The 20,273-nt window shown below is 52.2% G+C and overlaps 3 protein-coding genes across 4 annotated transcripts; 1 reads left to right on the top strand and 2 right to left on the bottom strand.

The window, feature by feature from the left end:
- Positions 1–9,212: 9,212 nt before the first annotated feature.
- On the bottom strand, positions 9,213–10,710 carry LOC131216272 (transmembrane protein 19). Of its 2 annotated transcripts, none has more exons than XM_058210723.1 (3): positions 10,588–10,710; positions 10,290–10,414; positions 9,213–10,226 (listed from the first exon to the last, which is right to left on the bottom strand). In XM_058210723.1, the coding sequence occupies exons 2-3, from the start codon at positions 10,408–10,410 to the stop codon at positions 9,349–9,351; spliced, it is 999 nt and encodes a 332-aa protein (XP_058066706.1). In that variant the 5' UTR covers positions 10,411–10,414; positions 10,588–10,710; the 3' UTR covers positions 9,213–9,348. The 2 variants fall into 2 exon arrangements, with proteins under 2 accessions (XP_058066706.1, XP_058066705.1); XM_058210722.1 differs by having other exon boundaries at positions 10,290–10,434; positions 10,498–10,679.
- A 324-nt stretch (positions 10,711–11,034) lies between these two features.
- On the top strand, positions 11,035–11,841 carry LOC131207214 (BET1 homolog). The gene has a single exon (XM_058199861.1). It carries the CDS (start codon positions 11,226–11,228, stop codon positions 11,580–11,582), a length of 357 nt encoding a protein of 118 aa, XP_058055844.1. The 5' UTR covers positions 11,035–11,225; the 3' UTR covers positions 11,583–11,841.
- On the bottom strand, positions 11,796–18,805 carry LOC131215039 (mucin-17). Its single transcript, XM_058209416.1, has 7 exons — positions 18,703–18,805; positions 18,498–18,600; positions 17,612–17,706; positions 13,443–17,548; positions 13,203–13,373; positions 12,975–13,136; positions 11,796–12,887 (listed from the first exon to the last, which is right to left on the bottom strand). The coding sequence occupies exons 1-7, from the start codon at positions 18,803–18,805 to the stop codon at positions 12,738–12,740; spliced, it is 4,890 nt and encodes a 1,629-aa protein (XP_058065399.1). The 3' UTR covers positions 11,796–12,737.
- Between the last annotated feature and the right edge of the window lie 1,468 nt (positions 18,806–20,273).

The raw sequence follows: 20,273 nt of genomic DNA, 5'->3' as shown, positions 1-20,273 counted from the left end.
GTTGGCAAAGAAGTAGAGAGAGAGAGAGAGGGCCTGAAGGCGCACCCCGCGATGAAAGGAAAGAATCTGGCCGTCCATCCTCTCCGCAAAGTGCCCGCGGAGGCAAATTGTTCCGCGAAATCGAAATTGTTCACCGAAATTGAATTCACCTGACTAAGGGGCAATCTGGGTGTGGCTTTCAAACACCGAACGCATGCCAAAGACAAGATATTAAATTTGCCAAAATCATCCTACAAAGGCGTAGACGGGGCCCATTTCTCTTGCGTAATTTAGCCAAGCAGGCGCGCCGCATCCTGAGATTTCAATATTCGATTTGTGCGATGTTCGAAGGGAAAATTGGCCCACTTTTCTACTACGGTGGCGATGGCCGGCTCCATGGCAACCCACTGGGATCGCTGTCAGAAACCGGCAAGGCGGCCTTCTTGTGAGTCTTGCGAATAATTATGCGAAACGATTGATGCCCCGAGCGCGCCAAGTTCGAGGAAAATGATCGAGCGAATCAGGCGGAACCATTTACCGTCGGCTGCCAGCGTTGCCACCGGGGTCCAATATCTAGGCCACCAATATTATTCATCTGCGAGGTCTTTGAACTTTGCCTTTTCCCGAAGAGCCCACTGCCGATTCCCAGCTGACCACCGGCGTCGATGATTCATCTAGTTTCTGCCTCGGGGGGTGACCAAAGCAACGTCCACTTAAGTCCGGATGCCTCTAGTCAGCCTTGATAGTGTCTATCGGAGCTGGAAGAGTCTCTCACCGAGGAGGACGTTAATTTTAATGCTGCTCCTGTGTATATGTGATTAATTGGTGTTGGCCAAATTTATCGGGAAATTAATCATTTTTCTCTTGTGTTTTTTTTAGTTTCCTCCGAAGCGCCACCGAAGAGAGATGATGGATGACGGCAAATTTAATGGCCACTTGCCACTTGATGCCACGCGTTGCCACGCAACGCATAATCGCATCGGAGACGATCAAACAAATGGACAAACTTTGCGAAAGAAACACACATTTTTCTCCCAACAAATTTTCGGGACACGTGCTGGCGTCTTTGTTGGCGGGGCGTTATGCGGGCCGGCCGGTGGTTCCGACGAGCGTCTTATGATTTTTGTAAATTATTTTTACTTACCAAACTCCCGCCAAGTGGTCCCGCTTTCGGGGTATACCTTTTTGTTTATCTTTGCCCCATCGCGTTCGGTAAAGATAATTAAATAAAGTTGTTTCTATCACAGCGTACCACGACGACGACGACGGCCAGGACGAAAGTTTTATGTTTCACTTCCCGTGGCTTCGTGCCCGACGCCAAGCACCCTTTGTAAGGTAGGACTTTTACAGCTAGTAACGGAAGTGTTTGGAGTGTTTCGAGTCTTTGTTTCGCTTCTGAGCCGATGAAGAGCACAGGACAGGAGAGCCAACAGGACTGCGGGAGATGTGTTCATTCATCCTTTTTATGCTGCTCGCCATGTTGATTTCTTGTGTTCTTTGGAACGTAGGATAATGTTTTGTGTTGTTATCAGTTCGGCAAAGTGTCGTCTGCTGTTGTGCTGTGGTAAGTAGCTTCCTCCGTAGGACACGAACTGCATTGCCTGAATGAAAGCCGGTACAATGTAAGTGCAAAATTGCTCAATTGAAAGGTAACATTCTGCAGCAAAGCCCAACTTTCACAAGAAACCGGCTCCTCGGTTTCCACAGCAACCAGTCCTACGCATACATTGTGAGTCCGGGCATGCAACTTCCAAGCGGTAAACATTCCTTGTTGGTACACGAATTTTCACGCACGAAAGCCTCCCAATTTACTATTAATAGTCTCTTCGATCAGCTTTCCTCAAACAAGCCAATCAACCGCGGAACGCGGATCCCCCGTGGAAAGATCCGCAGTACAAACGCTCCAAAAAAAAAAAAAATTGGTCGAAATAAAAAATAAACAAACTGTTCGGAACAGCGATCGGAAATGTTGCCACTGAGCCCCGACGTACCCGATAATTGAACAGCGGAAGTCATGCCACCGGAACCGCGGCGGCCATTTAAGGACCAACATTTGCTATCACTTAACGCGTATCCTAGAACCTCCATTTGTTGATCTTTCCGATTATATACTTCTAGCGAAGTCTGCGGGGCAAAAATAGGACGAAAGGCACCCGGATGGGCCTCTTCCAGGTTATCGTTGTCACCGAGAATCGGATCTGCGTGTATGAAATAAACATCCTCTGTTCTGTGTAACGACCACCATTCTTTCCCCTCTCGGTCTTCAATGATGCTGATGGATTGACTTGGGCAAATTTAATCCAATTACAGCGATAATGTTTGACTACGCGCGTGTACCGTGTAACATATTTTTGGGCGTCTCGTCCGCGACAGCTAATCGCCAGCGACACCACATTTCTCTCTCTCTCTCTCTCTATCTCTCTGCGATCGATCGATCGATCGAGACACTCCGGGGGCGTTTAAGATATTAGCATGGCACACGAAAATGGCGCACGGTTTCTGCGAAACAAGTGAAGCCCGTTTGCTGATTCACGTCTACATTGCGATGATTGATTGAAATTGGTTTTGCTCGAAAGAAATAAGGACCCATAAGGACCCAGGACCAAATAAGGCAAGTGTATGTATGTGTGTAACGCAATTCCGTTCCGTAAATCGATTCCGCGCCCTTTCTGGAAGCACGAAAATATCCCGGGAGTGTAGTGTTGGTCGATGGCAATAGGAGGGATTTAGTTTTACTTCCTTCGCCACACCAAACAAAACGCGGCTGAAACTTAATCCCTATACATCCTTTGCCGTCGGCGCCGTCCCCGCTGAAGTCCTGATAGTCGTAGTCGACTAGAGTATTTGGCGAAAAAAAAAACGGACTAACGAATGGCTCCCATCCCGGGAAGGTCCCACACGCATTCCAAGTATGCTAACCCCGACGGAGGACCCGACACCGAACGGACGGTGTTGTATGAAATGCGGGCTAAGCTTTCCCCGGAATCACACCCGGATTGAATGTCGAACCGCCGGACCAGAAACGGGAGGATTGATGAATTTTCCATCTCCCGGCCCCGAAAGATTACTGTCGGCGTTCGTGAAATCGTATTAACGCGTCAAGTGACGTCAAGCGTTTGTAGTGCGAAGCTTTGAGCCGATAAGTTATATCATTTAAACAACTTAATTTATTAAAAAAAAAACAGCATCCTTTTCGGTAGCTGTTCAAATAACATTTTCATCATAAGCCTCGCTACTGGTTCGGTCACGGTTCCAGTCATTAATCCCTTTTTGTTCATCACATTTCGCCTCCATTTTGCAATAACTTTGGATAATATTAACCGAGAGGTGAATCGCATTGCGAAAGCAATAACTCAGCATTTTGCACCGGGGACCGGTCTGCAAATAAGGACCCGTGAACGGGATGATGCGTCCACGCGTCCTTATTTGCACACTGGTGCCTCAAAGTCCTTGTCTTTAGCCGAGGGCATTAAACTAACGCCCCGCTGCTCATCCCGAGCCTTCCATTAACCTCCGACCGGGCACTCGTTGCAACCCACCTCGTAATGAAGTGATAATGATGACGGCGATCGGCGGCCGACCCCACGTGATTGTTCCGGTTGCACCATTTTGCACTCTCATCCACCGCGGTCGAGTGCCGCGCGGAAGGTCCTCTCCAGCAGCAGCGTGTATATCTCGATAAGGAGCGGTGAGTGAGCTTATCGGGGCAGTTTGCGCTGATGGCGTGCCGAGCACACGCCCTTTCGCAATGTCAACACGGACAAGAAAAACGTTATCCTCGAAGTCAAACAGTTGGTGATTTTTCCTACGAGAAACTCACTAAACATAATTTCAGTTCGTGAAATAGTTTAACCCGGTTGCCGTCGTGGCGGACAACAATGTACGCTGCTCAATGTTGGCTGCTTTCGATCAATCTAATCACTTCGCCTCCCCGGGACCACGGGTTGTTTGTGAGTCCCGCCGACTTCCCGCGGCATCCCGATATCCCGGCACCTCGGACACGATGCGGCCCGTGTTGAAGCACGTGCAAATCATTCTGCTTTCAATTAACCCATCAGACGGAACGAAATGGCGCCGGGCACCAAACTAAACAACCTCTGCTGGCTGCGTCGCCACAAACGACGTCGTCCACGTCCAACACGATAGTTGATTCTCAGCGATGATTATATTCGTTCTTCGAGCTTCCCAGTTGCGTGATGGGTTCCTCAACAGGCTGTCAAGAAGCACGGGCTCTCCAAAGAGCATTAAACTGCTGCCGTAGCCTTTACCCTTTCTGCACCTTTGGCCTTTCTCGTGCCAGGAATGCATTCCTACAATGAAAATTGGAAAAGAGCAATAAAATTAATGGTTGTAATTCACGATTCACATGCACGTGTCTTATCCCCGTCGGATCAGACACTCACCACATTCAATCAGCGCAACGGGAGAAGAATGTGAAAAGTTTGCCATTATCGCCCTCTTTTTCGACTCGGTCTCTCGGAGCCGACAGCGAAAAGCAAAATAATTCCCAAAAAAAATCATCAAGCGATATTTGTGCTTCCGAGCGCTCCCCAAACACAGGCTGCTAATAAGATTTGGGTGGCCACCACCGGTCCTTTGCGAGCCAAAGACCGCGATCTTCACTGGCTGGTCTACTGATTTGAGTTTAATTAAAAACTAATAGACTGGCCCATTGACCATTACGGTTACACACGGCACGCCGGCCAACCGTCCGAAACGTTGGTGTCGGGTACCGGAAAAACGGAAGCTTAGGGAAAAAGGCCAAAGAATTAGCACATAAAACGGAAATTCACAAGATGGACTCCGCCCAGCCCTGGACCCGGAATACCATCTCCGAGGGCTCGGTATTTCATTTCAACCGGCCCCGCACCCCGAGGTGAGTGTATTCCGGTTCCGGTCCTGCCGGCGTTGGGCGGTAGCGTACGGAAAACTTTTTCACCGCTCCGGGCAGTGCTACTACGCCACGACGAAAGCGTGGTTTAGAGCCTTCGGAGAAGGCTCCCATTGGCCTTCTTAAAGTCTTACCGCCGACATTACCGGTCGACTACGGCTTGAAGAACTGCGGGTTCAAAGTGCCAGTGGGGGGAGGCGAAAGGAAGGATGGAAAACTTTAGTTCTCCCAACGAAAGCATTCCTGTGGCCGGGGCGTCGTCGTTGCACGTTGCACGGTAGCCCAGAGTAATGTGCAGTTTGCGGTGCCAACGGGTGCCGGTGTCGAGTTTGTAAACTCTCCCTACAGAATTCTCATTCCGTTCCGATTGCCGGGCGCGCGAATGGGTTTGGATGGCGCTGTCCGTCCGTCCCTAGTCTGTCTAGTCTGGTTTATCGATTTTCCCGGTATTCGCCCACCGGAAGGGCGGAAGCGGTCCCCCGGATGTTACGCCGGGAAGCGACACGTGAACTTCCAGAAGATTTACTTTCCCAACAACGTCGTACGGTGCCGTGAGTGTCGAGTGCCATTTCGATTGGCGGGGTCGAGTCGTTTCGGTAGTCACATTCCTGTGGCCCACTTTGCGGCCGTCACTGCCAGTGTTCGTGTGCGTTGGCGCTAGTGGATCCAATCGGTCGGTTGAGCTTTGAAAATTGCCCCAAACGGAATCTCTGTGCAATACGAGCACGGTGTGGGAATTGTAATGCAAGCCTTCAGTATTAACCGGTGAGGCATTTAGGCAACAACACCACAAGGGAAGGTTTATGCATACCTTATCCTTTTTATTGGGCTTTTGTGTTCCGTACACTTCTAAAGGTGGCTCAAAGCTCCCTCTTTCCGTTGCCCAATGTAAACTTACACCGGGAAAAGAGGACCTCTCCGGTGGATCCGCGATTCCCGAGCATGGCGTACAGTTCAAAGCGCAACGCAAGAGAAGCATCGGAAAAGCGGGAAAAAGGCAGAAAAGAAATAAAAAGGCTTCCACCTAATACCACGAACACGAGCCACCGGTACCGGGGATAACGAACGCGCAACCGGATGACGACAGTTGATGGTTAAAATTATGAAGCGAAAATTGTTTTTATCCTGAATCAATTTTATGTGAAACCGCGCAACCGCTTCCCTTTATTGGCCCCGTCTGCTGCCGCCAGTTGGTGCCGCAGTGTGTGCGAGTTTCCAAATCCCGTTCTCTCGGGCCGGTCCCACCAGAAATGCCATTGTCTGGAGGTGTATCCTCGCGGACGAAAACAGGACTTCAAGTAGGTGGATGCCAGCATGGGAAACTTCCTCGGTAGCAGCTCGCCTCGGCGTGTGTGGTAAGCGGACGGATTATGGACGGTGCTACTCGGATTCATTTTGGCACGGCGGTTGGCCATCATCCTTCGACGATTGTGTTCTCATAATCATAAATCAATCGTCTATTACATGCTGGTTGTTTTTTGCGTTGGTTCGTTCTGCTTTAACTTCTGCTTCTATTGAGCCATCGTTTTATGATGTGAGGTGACATAAAACAGGCACCGAGCATCGGGAACTCTGATCTCGGCTGAGGTTGAAGCGAGCGATCTATCGAATATTCGGCTTACGGTGCTTTTAATATTGAGTGATAAATTTTTATTATTTTTTCATGGGCCATAAGTAGTTCATTATGCTTCTCACGGAATGTTGCGTCTTGCAAAATAATATAATAATTAATAATTAATATTTGTTTCCACCATTGAGTGATACTTGAAAACAGGAGTGGCAATGGTCGAACAAACATTAATAAGCTTCTCATAACATTACAAAGCTTCTCTCTGTGGGAGTGTGAAGAGAGATAGAAAAGATCATTTTTCAGGATTGTTCATCATTGAAACGAAAAGTAAAAATGGCCACTCTGAGTGTCTGTTATGATTAGCGGCCCATAATATTGTAGCAAAGTTGATTATCTAACTTCGCAGCTCATATTTCAGATGAATTTAAAAGGTAGGCCACCCACCATTCGTTAGGTGTAAATAAGGTTGGACGTTGCGCCATTTCCCACTCGAGACATTTTTCAATTGCGCTGTCCCATGCGCCATGCCGACACTATGCGTTGACTAATGTTTTTCTTCCATCGCTGAAATGGAACATCATTTGGTGCTTCCACGAAACCGTTCCGGCCACCCCAATGGTGCCCTAGACTTGAAGTACAGGTCGCGTTAGCTGCTGAATGTGAGCACAGAAGGAGATGCCACCGTTATCATCGCTCACATTTGGCCCCACAAGCAACTGGTGTTTGCCGAGCGCCTTAAAGGGCGATTTTCCGACATTACTCTTCGCTCGCCGGAATGAATCAATCATTAAAGTCGCTGTAATGGGCGGAATAAAAACACATCAAAAAGCCATAATCTACGAACCTTTCTCAAGTAACTGAAGCGAATCACGCTTTGCTCACAACTCATAGTGAAAATTGTGAAAATGAAAGCTAACAGCGGACCCACTTCACGTACCGTTCGCTGCCATGGCAACCGGTCGACTGCTTTGCACTTCGTCCCAAAAAACGGAATCCTGACCATCGACGCCAGGATATTGAACGTAAACATATCCGGCGGAGAAAACGGTCACCTCCGACGGGTTGCTTCTGCGCCGTGCATCACTTTCTCCATCCGAAAACTTTTCACGACGACGATGACGACGAAACCCTCGGCTTAGAACTCCTTTTTTTACTTTCTATCCATTTCACTTCTTTGTCCGCCACTTATCAGTACCACCATCAAAACAATGGAAAAGTGCCCACCGGGATGGTGTAAAGCAATAAAAACATGTCACATTAAAACAGTTAGCGTCTAGCATAGCATAAAGTAGTCGCATGAAGTACTAGTCCTGAACGCAGCAGCCTTTGTGTTTGGGTCCCGTGTGCTTTTGGGCTGTGTTAAGTAAATAAACACAGTTCAAATCCCGAACCCGTAAAAAACCGTTACGATGAGCCCAACCTTCAAACATCCTTTGCACCTGACCTGCTCCCCGAAGCGGTTGCTCCTCCGTAGACCTTCTTTGTGGAATACACAAAGCGAACACAGGGACCAGAACCGAACGGTACCCAGCGGCGAGCTGACTCCATTCAATGTCTATTGGTTTCTCGGCTGGCCATCAGGCCGGGTGACCTTGACATCGGACCAGGACGAGCATTAATAATTCATAAGCCGGAATATTCAACAGCAACAGCAGGTTGCCATTATCCGATGCGATCCGCCGGTTGCGCCCTCAGACATGCAGCCAGAAAAACACGTGAACCATCCGTGAGTAAGCGTCAACCGTTGTTGTCGGCCCGGTTTATGCACTTCTCTTATTGGCAGGACCTTTCCCAACACCTCGCATCCCGCAGCAGTACTTTGAGTGGTGCCCTTATTTATCACAAAGGTGTTCCAGGTACGAACGAACTCACCGTTGCGTGGCCCCGTCATCGTCTGTCGGAAGCATGTTCATTCCGAAAACGACATTTGCTTCGATTGCTCTCCGTCCGCTTCGGCATCCGCTTTGAAGAAAGACGACGGAGCTTGATTAAAAAAGTTGCCTTTCACGGCACGCCAACACTGGGAGCGGAACTGCATCCTACGCAACCTACATTTCCGTCGCATTTCGCTGTCGCAGTAGTTCCGGAACGGGAAGAAGAAAATGGCAAAGCACCACTACAATCGCTCCGAAGGCGTCCGTTCCGGTGAAAACAGGGCTAACGGAACAAAAAATAGGGTATGAAAATTCAAATGCGAATGCAGTTTGGCTTCAGCTTTTTAATTAGACCACATCCACAGGTGGAAGGATGAGATGGGGATGGATACATTAAGGGACTAGCACCGATGCACCGGTTGGATCGCGCTAATTAGTGTGGGGACGTAATTAGTTTTCTTATAAGGCACAGCACAACTCCAGGTCACGTGTCTTTGTGTTTTCTAATGTCAGTCAAGGGGCCAGGTTTTAGCACGATGAGCCACGTGGAAAACGGGAGACACTCTCACGCTGTTGGAAGGCTGCTTCAGAAAAGCGTCACGAGCAGAGGAGACAGAAGTTAAAATAATTAAACAATATGTGAGTGCAACATTATTCGATCGGGCGGGAGTCAATTAAAGTGGTATTAAATAATGCATTTCTATTCGGAAATCGATCTACATCATTGTGATATTGTCTATTGAAAATTAGTAGCTGCAGTGATCGTACGGGTCTGGAAAGATCAGACATTAGCGTACACTCGCACATAAGTTAATTGTTCTTTCAAAGTGCACTGGAGGAACGAACGCAAAACCTGTTCTGCTGTGTAAATCGCTGCGCAAGGCTCGCTTCCACCGTAATTAATCTCGGGTTCTGTATTCATTTATTCACCATTTGCCCCGGGCCCCATAAGTCACTGGATTTAAAACTATAGCTACTGGCTGCATGCTACGTTGTCAGACGGGACACCACCGTTTAAGCGGAGACGTGCACTGCTAAAACACTGACCACAGATTCATCGCGATCGACGGCATCGCGATGCCAGTTATGATGCACGATATGAGATTCACGCTATGGTTATCCAAAATCCGCACACCACTAATGTGCGTCACGTTTTTGCCTGGTCGCTCCACCACGAAACCCTCCTCGGTGCGCCCGGAGTACTGCAGCGTGGCGCCCAGGAGCGAATCGACGAGTGATCCAAGCAACCCGGCAATCCCACCGAACACGATCAGTGGCCACTGGTTGGGGCTTCGCTCGTAAACGCTTGCCTCCACGGTGTACCGCACCGTGAGGAAGTACACCAGGCCGATCAGTGTTCCGCCGAGGAAACTGGCCACCAGACCCGCGAACGAAACGGCACCATTGGTACCGCGCGGCACACGCTTTCGGGTGGTGATAAGGAACGGATCACCACTTCCAATCACGGTCCCCAGCTCACTGGCCCACGTGTCTCCGTTGCAACAGGCAAACGCGCCCATGATGCCCACCCCGAGCCAACTGGATCGGTACAGGTGCACGAAATCGATTGGCCGCTCACCGTAACCACAGTCAAGGAGGTACAGCAGCGCCAGCTGTGTCGCCATTCCGGCGTTACAAATTACCTGTGCCCAATTCCGTTGGCCACCGTCGCGAAAGTCTTCCTCGATCTTGCGCTTCAAATGGCCCCGAAACTTGGTGGCACGGCTAGAGCTGAAAAAGAATGCAGCCAGACAGGCCAGAAAGGCGTGCGATGAAATGGAGAGTATGATGGCACACAGCAACCCCAGCAACGCGCCCGAACGATTTACGCCCTTCCGTCGCAATCCGTACACCATCAGCAGAACCGGGACGAGTACGGAAAATAGCCAGCGTGTCGGTGGAACGACGCCATCTGGAAGAAAAGAGATGGTGAGTTATATCTTGACGCTTTACAGCCGCGAACGCTTGGACTCACTTTCTCCGTCACTGGCAATCTTCGAGTACGCTACATTGCCGATCCACATAAACATGGACAGGGGCACCGACAGCCCGCACAGCAGCACGGGCAAGACTTTGTAGAATGGACTTTCTTGCATCTTACTATTATAAAACAAGAACACCTGCAAAACCAGAAAGATTAGTGCCTGCCAACGGTAAGGGAGGGGAGCTTTTGCGCAGCTTACTTAGGGGTTTGTTGGAAATCGAGCGTCGAAAAACAACACCGGAAAACTGCTGTTAAGTAGTCGCACCGCAGACGTTCACAAGCAACTTACTTACGCGCGATAACTCACTGCTTTCTCTGTTACGTATTCTCTGAAGACTACTCACATGCACCGGAAAATGGTTTATTTACCTTTGCGGTCATGTTTTGTTGTGTTTTCGTGTTGCATTTTGTTGGACTTTCACCTCGAGATGTCAAAGGCACACGTTGGGGGGTCTTCTAATGGTTATTGGGCGTTTGATACTTTTCAGTGGAACAAAAAGCAACATTATTTACTAGAAGAGTTTTCACGACTAATTAAGCGCGTGAACCAACAAATTAAGATTGCCACATTAACCCCCAAGACTACAATTTGCCTACATTTCGGTTTGTTTAGCAATAGACGCCGCTTGTACTGTGAAATATTTCACAGGACTACATTTGACAGCGATTTGAGTGACGTTTCACGTTGACGTTGTGGTCAGCAAATTTTTGTAAATAAGAATTTCGTGTACAAAAGCCAACACTTCACACGAAACCAGCTGGAACGGGGGTTTGCCATCCCCCCAGGAGTACAACGGACACAGATAGGGATAAGGGCGCTGCCCGAGGGCTTTTCCACGATAACACATTCCATCCGTCGCCAGCCACCAACGTGACAAAGTGGCGAACTTTGCCGGAAGCAGTGGCAGCAGCAGCAGCAGTGGAAAGATGCGCCGTTCGCAGGGGTACAACTATCAGCCCCTGCCCCAGCAGGCGCCCGGGTCCAGTGGCCAGGCCAGTGGCGATGCACTCGAGGAGGAAAACGAACGAATGGCCGAAGAGCTGAAGGGCAAAATCGGAGCACTCAAGTCTCTGACGATCGACATCGGAAACGAGGTCCGCTACCAGGATCGGTTGCTGCGTGGCATCGACGAAGACATGGACCGAACCGGGGGATTCATGTCCAACACGATCAATCGGGTGGTGCGGCTGGGGAAAGGCAGCCACCGTAACTACATGTGCTACATGTTTCTGTTCGTGCTGGCCGTGTTCTTCGTCCTCTATCTCATCCTGAAGCTGCGATAATAGTCAATTCCAGACGTGTTGTTAGCTAACCACCCCATAATCGTCCCCGTTATGTATAAACACCCCACTTTTTTGAGTATGTGTACCCCCGCGGAGTGCCCTTTGGAAATCGTGTTCTATATTAAAGTTTTAAAAAATGTGAACAACCAAAAATCCACCCAAGTGTTTCTCATGTCATCAATGTCCACCCAACAACCAGTTTTAATGTTTTGCAGCATTTATTTTCAACATTTCATCATTCTCCATTTTTTCCTAACCAGACAACCGACCGGCACAGCAAATAGAATTATTTTTACAAACGTGCCATCGAGGGTTTGTGTTAGAAATCTTTTCACTAAACAATCCTCATTATCTCTCGACCGTGGTCCGGTGTCCACGGTGGCGCTTACAGTTCTAGGAATTAAAAGTTACAAAAAGTAAAAACTTATCGCTCAATTTCATACTGCTTGCTACCTTCCCGACAGCAACTGTATCACGATATATTGCTGCACTTTCCACAATATCGCCCTTAAAATAGCCGTTCTTTCTCTCTATTTCTCTTAAACCTAGGGTCTCAAACATCCCTTTTTTAATATTCGACAAGGAGAAATCCAAAGACGTGTTTGTTTGGACTGCTCATCATTTGTTTTGTAAAAATAGGAAAAAGCTTTGTTATTCTTAACGTTAACTTTATACACAATGGGCCAATTGAATTCCAGCGTCGAATTGCGTTGAAAACAAGGAAAGAACTCCTCTAGTCGCCAGATGTAGCTCCCACGAAGAAAACCCCCGCCACGATCGAAGGTTCATCCTTGTGAGCCAAGGTATGACACAAAAAGGAGGGTCTTAAAACGTACCCTTCACCCTTATCACCGACCAACGGAAGATCCAAGGGTGAATCAGTCCTTTTCTAAAATCACATCCTTCACATCGGTACAGAGAGTAGTCATTACTCGAGCTGGTGAGCTATTTACAATGGACAAACTTAATTACATCACTCTGCTCTGCTTGGGGACCCCCGCAAGGGCTCTTCTTAGCTACCTGTGCAAACTGAATAATACTAACCGCGCGCGATCATCTAAAAACTCATTAATGAATGATTCATCTGCTCCGGGCACTGGCCTCCAAACGCGGTGATGCAGAATGGTGTTAAAATTTGAGCTATTCCGGCACCGTTTACGTTTTTTCTCGCTTCTTGAAGTTCCGCTTCGACGCGCACCGCAGAATGATGTCGGAGACGCGCGGTTTGTGGTCGAAGATTTTCATGATCTGCGTGCGGGCCTCGTTAATGCCGTCCATCACGATCTTGCTGCGCTGCATGTTCCCCTGTGCGACCGGACGGAAAAGGACAGCGAGTTAATATCGATGCGAACTTGCACAACATCATTCACGACGCGGCACCAGCGCCCTTACCTTCAGCAGATCGTTGATTCGTTCAATGTCGGTTGAAGATGACTTTATGGAACTGACACTACCACTCGCTGAGCTGCTACTGCTGCTGCTGCCGCTCCCGCTCGCTTCCATCGAGCGTAGCATCTGTGCCAGCTTACCGTACGCCTGAGATTCCAAATCGCACTGGAAAAGCGAATACGAAAGGTGTTGAATGGCATGCTTCCCCTTCAAGACGGGCTCACTACTTACCAGCTCTTCAATCTGCGCGCTCAGATGATAGATCTTCCAGCCGTTCACCTTCTGCAGGATGTGCGATTGGTTCGCAATGTCCATCACGGTCGGTCGGCGCTCCTCGCGCTGCTTCACGTCGGTGTATCGCTGGAAGTGGTTGTTGGCCGCTTTCCACGTTTGTTTGTACGACTAAAAAAGAGAGGAGAGATGCGAATAATGACTGACCGAAGGTTTGCCATCTGACGGGCTGGTACCAACCTGCAGTAAACTAACGTTATTCGTCTTTCTCGATGAGCTGACGATCGGTTTCGTTGATGGCACAACGGAACCACCACCGGATTGCGGTGCTGGTGCCGCTCCAGCATCTTGCTGCTGCTGGTGTTGTTGGCCACTCGCCGCGGTCGGTGGTTCTAGTTTAACGTTGTTATGGAGACTGCTGTTATTACTACTACCGGCACCACTAATCGGCTTCGGTACCGCTCCGGACACACTATTATGCTTATGACTACCTCCGGTGGCCAGGTGATGCTGTGCACCGCCGGTGGTAAGTATGACGATTCCTGGCCCAGCCGTACTCATGGCGTACGATGTGCCATCTCCGCCGATCGTAACACCACCGCCATCGACGTGATCTTGTGCCATAAACACTTGTTGCTGTTGCTGCGAGGACGTTTGTCCTGTGGCCGTGGTGGTGGCCGAGGAAGAGGAAGACGACGAAGAGGAACTCGATTTCATCAAAGAACTGCCGGCACCAACCGTGCTAGTGTCGCTCATTGGCTGAAGCAGCTGTTTGCGCGCCTTCTTCCGTGCCGATGATTGCTCGTAGCTGCTACCATTTCCAGCGGCACTGCTACTGCTGCCAACTACGGCCATATGGTGGTTGACAATCTGAGTGACCGTTTGCCCACTGCTGGCACCGCCCTGTGTTGCCACGAAGCCCTCCCCATGATGATGGTGATGATGAGCCACTAGTTCCCGAGGAAGATGCTGCTGCTGGAAGTGGTGCAGTTCTTCCTGGACCGGTTTGAAGTGTCCTCCGTCGAGAACAATAGCCGTCGATGTGCCCCCGTGACTATTGCGATACGGTATCGGTCGCATTTCGCTATCCTCCTGATCGTCCAGCCCCGGGGTGGACGTTGCACTGACCGTGGTGGAACCATCGCTGGACGGTGGCCTCGAGGGCGACATCGGAGAACCGATCAGCTCGCCACGCAGCTCCATCGGTTGGTGTTGTAGTGCTGAATGTTGTTGCAACAGTTGAAGAGTGAGCTCCTGTTGCTGCTGCTGCTTCTCCACTGCCATCAGTGCCTGCGTGAGATCTCTACCCGCGGCCGGTGTGGCCAGCGTCTTCAGTGTCCCCTCGAGGGCCCGCTTGCGAAGAATGCTCGATTGGGGCGATTCCACCTGATGCTGCTTGCTGCCAGCGCCGGTGCTTGTGCTGGTAACGTTGATCGCCGTGGCGTTCACCGGTATCAACGGGACAATATTCGTGGCGGTGCTTCCTCCACCCGAACCACCACCAGCGGAACTCGAGACAATGATCTGCTGCGCCTGGTGATGACCACTAGCGTCGACCAGCAGCTGAGGGTGGAAGCGAATCGGAACGATCTGTGTCGTGGTAGTGCCACCGGTGTTTCCACCAGCGCCGCCGCCGCCACCACCACTCCCACCAACCACAACCGCTGCCGAAGGGTCCCGGGAAACCGAAACGATGCTTCCGGCTACGGTCGTACTGACGACGTTTCCACCTGCACCACCAGCACTGGCCAGCGATGCCGGTACGAGGCCATGGATCGGTCCACTCGTCAGTGTAGCTCTTCCACCCTGGCCACCTCCGGCCGCAGCTTGGACGATGGCGAACGAACCGGAAGCTCCGTAGCTCGTCAGCGACGACACAACCGAATGGTGGGCGCCACCGGATTGGCTTTGGATGGCGGAACTGACGCTATTGCTGTTGCTGCTGGCACTGCTGCTGATCACGCTCGAGGAGGAAGAGATCGAAAACACTGGCCCACTGATGGCACTCGTCGTGGTGATGGCCGTCGAAGAGGAGAGCGTTACCGCCGAGCCGGAAGTGCCACCGACGCTTGTGGCCGCCGCAATCGAGACAGAGCCAGCGGCCGGCGAAGAAGTTAACCGTTCGTAGTAGAAGGTGGACGTGGGCAGGAAAGTTGTGGCCGAAGCGCCCGCACCGGAAGTGCCACCTCCAGCACCGCCTCCCACGCCCGTTCCCGTTGATGACACTACACTGAGGGTCGCTCCAGTGGCGCCCTTCGGCACTCCGACACTACCGCTCGTGGCTACCGCCACTGCACCACCCGATGCCACACCTGGCCGCGTTTGGATGTACAGTGATGGCCCAGCTCCGACCACACCACTGGCCACCGAGTAATGGAGCGCCGCCGCCGTGTTCGGGGCATTCGTTTCCACTAAGCTCGTCACGAGGGGTTGCTGTTGAGGCGTCACCTTTGCTATGGGTAGGACGGACGCAATCGAAGTGGCCGTTCCGGTACCTACAACACCGGATGTGCCACCGGTTCGCACGATCCCGCCCAACGATGTACCGCCCGTGGGTCCCGTCACGATACTGAGTGGACTATGACCACTGGTCGCACTTACGGCCGCTTGACGGGCACCGGTCAGGGCGAGCGGGATCGGAATGACCGTCGTAGCCGTTCCAGTACCGGCACCACCAACAACACCCGCACCGGCAGCTCCCGCACCCGTGGCCACCGAAACCACGGTCGGTGCGTTCATCCCTACAATTTGGTGCGTAATTTGTCCTCCATGATGCGTCGCGCCTCCACTTCCGGTAGCGATCAGATTGCCCGCTATTAACGTGGCCGCAGGCGATGCCCCTCCACCAGGTCCGGTAGTACTGACGACTATCTGTTGTCCGGAAGCCGTCTGCAGTGTGGCCGTGGCCGCCGACGTCGTTATCGGTTCATTTCCCGTACCAGCGGCCACCTGGGTTAGCTTGCCTACCTGTGCAATCGTGAGCCCCGCTGCCGGCTGCAAACCTCCCGTAGTTCCCGCTGGTCCAGTGCCAGCTAGGCGATTCTGGCTGCTCACAATCAGGGGCTGAATGTTGAGCAGATTGGTCTGTATCCGTCCGTTAACTATCTGCGCCGTTCCGGCCGTTCCACTGGCGGGATTTTGCACCTGAATGATGCGCGCCGGAATGGCGTTCGAAATGTTCGGAGCCACGACGGTCCCGGTGGCCACCGTCCGTTGCTGTTGCAGCTGTTGTCCGGTGGACTGGGAGGAATTAGTTACCGTTCCGGAAACGCCAGGAACACCGGAGGCGATCGTCGTTAGGACGGTGGTTGAAGCGAGCCCCGGTGGTCGGAAGTTACTCACGCGAATTCCGGCCGTCGGAAGGCGTTGTATCGTCGGACGGATGCCTCCAGTACCGGGGGTGCTCAACCCCACGCTCCCTCCCCCCAGCGTGGTAGGTCGCTGTGGCGATAGCGTGGTGGTGGCCAGTGCCAACCGGTGCTGCTGCTGCTGATTCGGACCGATCGTGTACTGCTGTGTGGCACTGTTGTTGGTGTACACGAGGGTCGACACTTGACGCGGTGCCTGCAGGACGGTGGACAGGGTGGCGACAAAGGCTTGGGGCGACGTGTTGCTCACGGCCACACCCGTCTGCTGTCCTCCGCTTCCGACCACCGCACCCTGTGCGCTTCCGACGGTTGGTGTCGAACTGTTTACCACGGCCAACGGGGTCGCGGTTCCTCCGCTGGCCACCACCACCGGATGGTGGTTGGTGGGTATGGTGGTTTGCGTCACAACACGTGCCCTCGGCACGCCTCCGCCAACGCCTGCAGCCCCTCCGCCCGTCACGGCCACCGCGCCTGCTCCGGTGGCTCGTATCAGCTGGGCGGACATTTGAAAGTTTGGCACGAGCGTCGTCGTCGTGCTGTTGTTGTGGTTGCTTTGCGAGATAATGGTGGCCGTGGTTGCTGCCGCCGCCTGCGCACTACTGCGTGCCGGCAACACATTCGGCGGCATCCGGACGTAGGTCGTGCTGCCGCCGGTGCTGACGACACCGGCACTGTTGCCCGTGTTTCCGCCGCTAGTGTTACTGTTGGTGGCCACCTGAATCGGTGGGGTTGAGATACGGATCGGCCCGTTGATGGTCGTCGCCCGGACCGCTCCCGGGGGCAGGTTCGCCGTCACGATCGGTGTGGCCGGCACGCAACGGTTCGAGACGTGATACGAAACGGTGGTCGGTGTGGTCGTTTGTGCCCGGGACACGGTCAGCGAAGCGGTCTGCGTTACCACGGTACGGGCCGCCGACAGGGCACTGATCTGTGTCCGATTTGTCGTCGTATCTGGAGAGGTGGCGGTGGATCGTAAAAAAAAAACGATGAGTGTTTAATCCGCTGTCCTTTCTCTCTCCCTCTCTGTCTCTCTCTATTTACCTTGCTTAATGTTTGCCGGCTGCCGGTAGTACGTCTGCTGCGCTGCACTGCTCGGAATGACCACACGCATCTGGTTGCCGGGTGCGGAACCGATTCTAGAAGAAGAAAAAATTGAAATAACAACCACTTTCGAACAAGGTCCTTCCAACTGGGCCACCGCAGCAGAGTTGTGTTTCGAAAACGAACATACAAAAAGTCACCGAACTAGGAGTGCCGAATTATTCTCCCAAAAAGGAAATCGAAGTTCACCAACGCCGAGATGGCCGCTGATCATCGAGACGATCGGCACCTTTGCACCGCACACACCTTGAAGTGGAAGATGTTGGCTTCTTTTTGCGCAAAGAGAAAAGTCCTTCCACACAAAGAAACGTCGCAGGGGGGCGGCCCGGGAGTGGGACAAACTCGTAGGCAAGAGAAAAAATATTTCCGCTACTACGCGGTTCGCGTTTGAAGCAAATTTTTCAACCGCCGCGCAGAGACCAGAGCAGCAAAAACAGTAATAATAAAAATAAACCCGTGATAAGAGAAACTTTCGCTACTTCTGAGCACCTCTTTCGTACGCGATCACGCACACATTCACGAGCGCCAATCGCGCTCTCTCTCTTTCTCTGGCAGGGAAACCCATCGCCTACTATAGAGGCAACACAGAACCCGCGCACCACGCACACACGCCTCTCGCCTATTATTTTGCTGCCGCACGCTGCTTCTGGTATGCATTCGCTCTAAGCATTCGCGGCCCATCGCGTTGTCATCTAGCACTCTTTCGTAACACCTCACTCTGCCACTCTCTCGCTCCCGCTCTCGCAGTCGCGATTCCATTTTCATCAAAGCAGCCTCACACTCTCTCACGAGTTGCGCTCGTCTCGTCATCAGCGCCCATACGAACCTGTAAGTCGTTGTGGGCATCGTTGTTTTATCGGTGCGCACCAAAACTTTGGATGCCGAGGCCAAATCGATCGGTATCGTCGTGGTGGCCGCCGCCGCCACCGCTGCCGCACTCACACCAGCTGCTGCTCCCGCACCGCCAGCAAGTGTGCCACTCAGCTGGCCAGCAGCAACGGATGTGCCGCCGCCGCCAACGCCACCACCACCGGATGACACCGGTTTGCCACCTCCACCGCTGACCGAGGACGAAGAGGAGGACGATTTGTCCCCAATACCACCACCACCGGTACCGTCCACCGGTGCACTCATGATGCACACAATAGTGTCTGTCTGCCCCTCGGTTGATTTCACCCGTTGGCGGCCGCCGATTTGGTAGATAATGCACGGTCTTCCGCGGGACACTCCGGACTGCGTTTGGTTCAGTTTTTCGTTTGCCACATTCGCCACCCAGCAGCGCGACACGCACCACTACACGCACTCGGTGCTGGTAAATAAAAAGCGAATTCTCTCTCGCCGCCGCTCACGACCGCCCCCCAGAAGAGAGGGAGAAACTGTTCAACACGCGCACCAACACTACTGCCCAGCGAGCGAGAGTGTGCGAGAGCTTTGGCAACCGATTGCTTTCTCGAAATTTATTTACGCGCCCCTCTCACGCACACGCACTCCGCGCCCGATATCGCACTCTTTTTCTCACTTGCTCAGTCCACGTACCGCGAGTCACTTCCACGTACCGCTGGGTGAGCCCTCTCACTCTCGCCTGTGCTAATTTGCGAACACAAAGCCCGCTCACCGTTCAAAAATGCAACTTCTTTTTGTGTCCTCCTCCGTCGCTCACCCACAAAAATGCCGTATGATGTTCGCGCGGCGTACGACGGGGATGAAAATGGCCCCAGCCGCCACGGTTCGCTTTTTTTCGGTGGTGAAAAAATCGCTTCAAACGCTCACGAGCTACTTTTCTTACTGTTTTTTTTTTGTGCAGCTCGTGAAAAATATGTGAACTTTTTCCCACTTGCACTGGTCAGAAGCGCACACACTTGGAACGGCCCGAAATCAGTGGCCGATGGCGGCGACGGCGGCGTAGCGCCATCGAAGTTTTTTCCTGCTCCACAAAACGCGGCTTCCTTCGATCCGCAGCATTTTACGATTGGCGCAACTGGCGAAACTGTGCCCGTGTGTGCGCGCGGCACAGTTTGTCCGTCTGTCCTCCGCCTTCCGGTTGGGGAACGCAAGCGCTGCACACACGCAATCACCGATACAAACACGCACACACTGATGGTGGTGGCGCTTGCCGTAGCAAACGCGGCGGATCTAACCCAAATCGTGTGCTGTACGGTCAGATTTCTCTCCCGACGATGATGGCGCGTCGCCACGCACCGCCCGAAACGATGAGCTAATCGCCTACTCGGGGACACGGAGATTTCTGGGACGGCTTTCGCTTGCGGACAACGCCGCCACTTGTACGGCAGGCGCAAAAACCGGACCTCGCCAGATGTGATCTACTCAAAGGTTTTACAAAGGATCTTCAGCAAAATGCACGCACTGAAAATGGACACCACACACTCGCGCGCCCGCGATACGCCGTGTTTTTTGATCGACTGTTTCGGCCGCTCCGATATTGTGTTCACAGGCCGCAGCGGGCCGCACTCACACCCGAAAAGTGGCCCATCTGATTGGCGACCGCCTGCCACACGCACACACTGTCCCGGTAAGGGGATATTTTGTGCAAAGCTGAAAAAGCGCCAAGCGTAGGGATATTTTTCACCGTTGGTCCGCGCGC

This window comes from Anopheles bellator, chromosome 1, assembly GCF_943735745.2.
Source record: "Anopheles bellator chromosome 1, idAnoBellAS_SP24_06.2, whole genome shotgun sequence".
NCBI classification, from domain to species: domain Eukaryota; kingdom Metazoa; phylum Arthropoda; class Insecta; order Diptera; family Culicidae; genus Anopheles; species Anopheles bellator.
This window is presented reverse-complemented; position numbering and strand designations above follow the sequence as displayed.

What these genes read in the sequence shown, in the direction of transcription:
- LOC131216272 (XM_058210723.1), bottom strand. Translation starts at nt 10,410, where the DNA reads ATGCAAGAAAGTCCATTCTACAAAGTCTTGCCCGTGCTGCTGTGCGGG. An exon ending in GATTGCCAGTGACGGAGAAA is followed by an intron (nt 10,227 to 10,289) that starts GTGAGTCCAAGC and finishes CTTTTCTTCCAG; the next exon opens with ATGGCGTCGTTCCACCGACA.
- LOC131207214 (XM_058199861.1), top strand. Translation starts at nt 11,226, where the DNA reads ATGCGCCGTTCGCAGGGGTACAACTATCAGCCCCTGCCCCAGCAGGCG.
- LOC131215039 (XM_058209416.1), bottom strand. Translation starts at nt 18,805, where the DNA reads ATGAGTGCACCGGTGGACGGTACCGGTGGTGGTGGTATTGGGGACAAA. An exon ending in ATGCCCACAACGACTTACAG is followed by an intron (nt 17,707 to 18,497) that starts GTTCGTATGGGC and finishes TTCTTCTTCTAG; the next exon opens with AATCGGTTCCGCACCCGGCA. An exon ending in GCCGGCAAACATTAAGCAAG is followed by an intron (nt 17,549 to 17,611) that starts GTAAATAGAGAG and finishes TCATCGTTTTTT; the next exon opens with TTTTACGATCCACCGCCACC.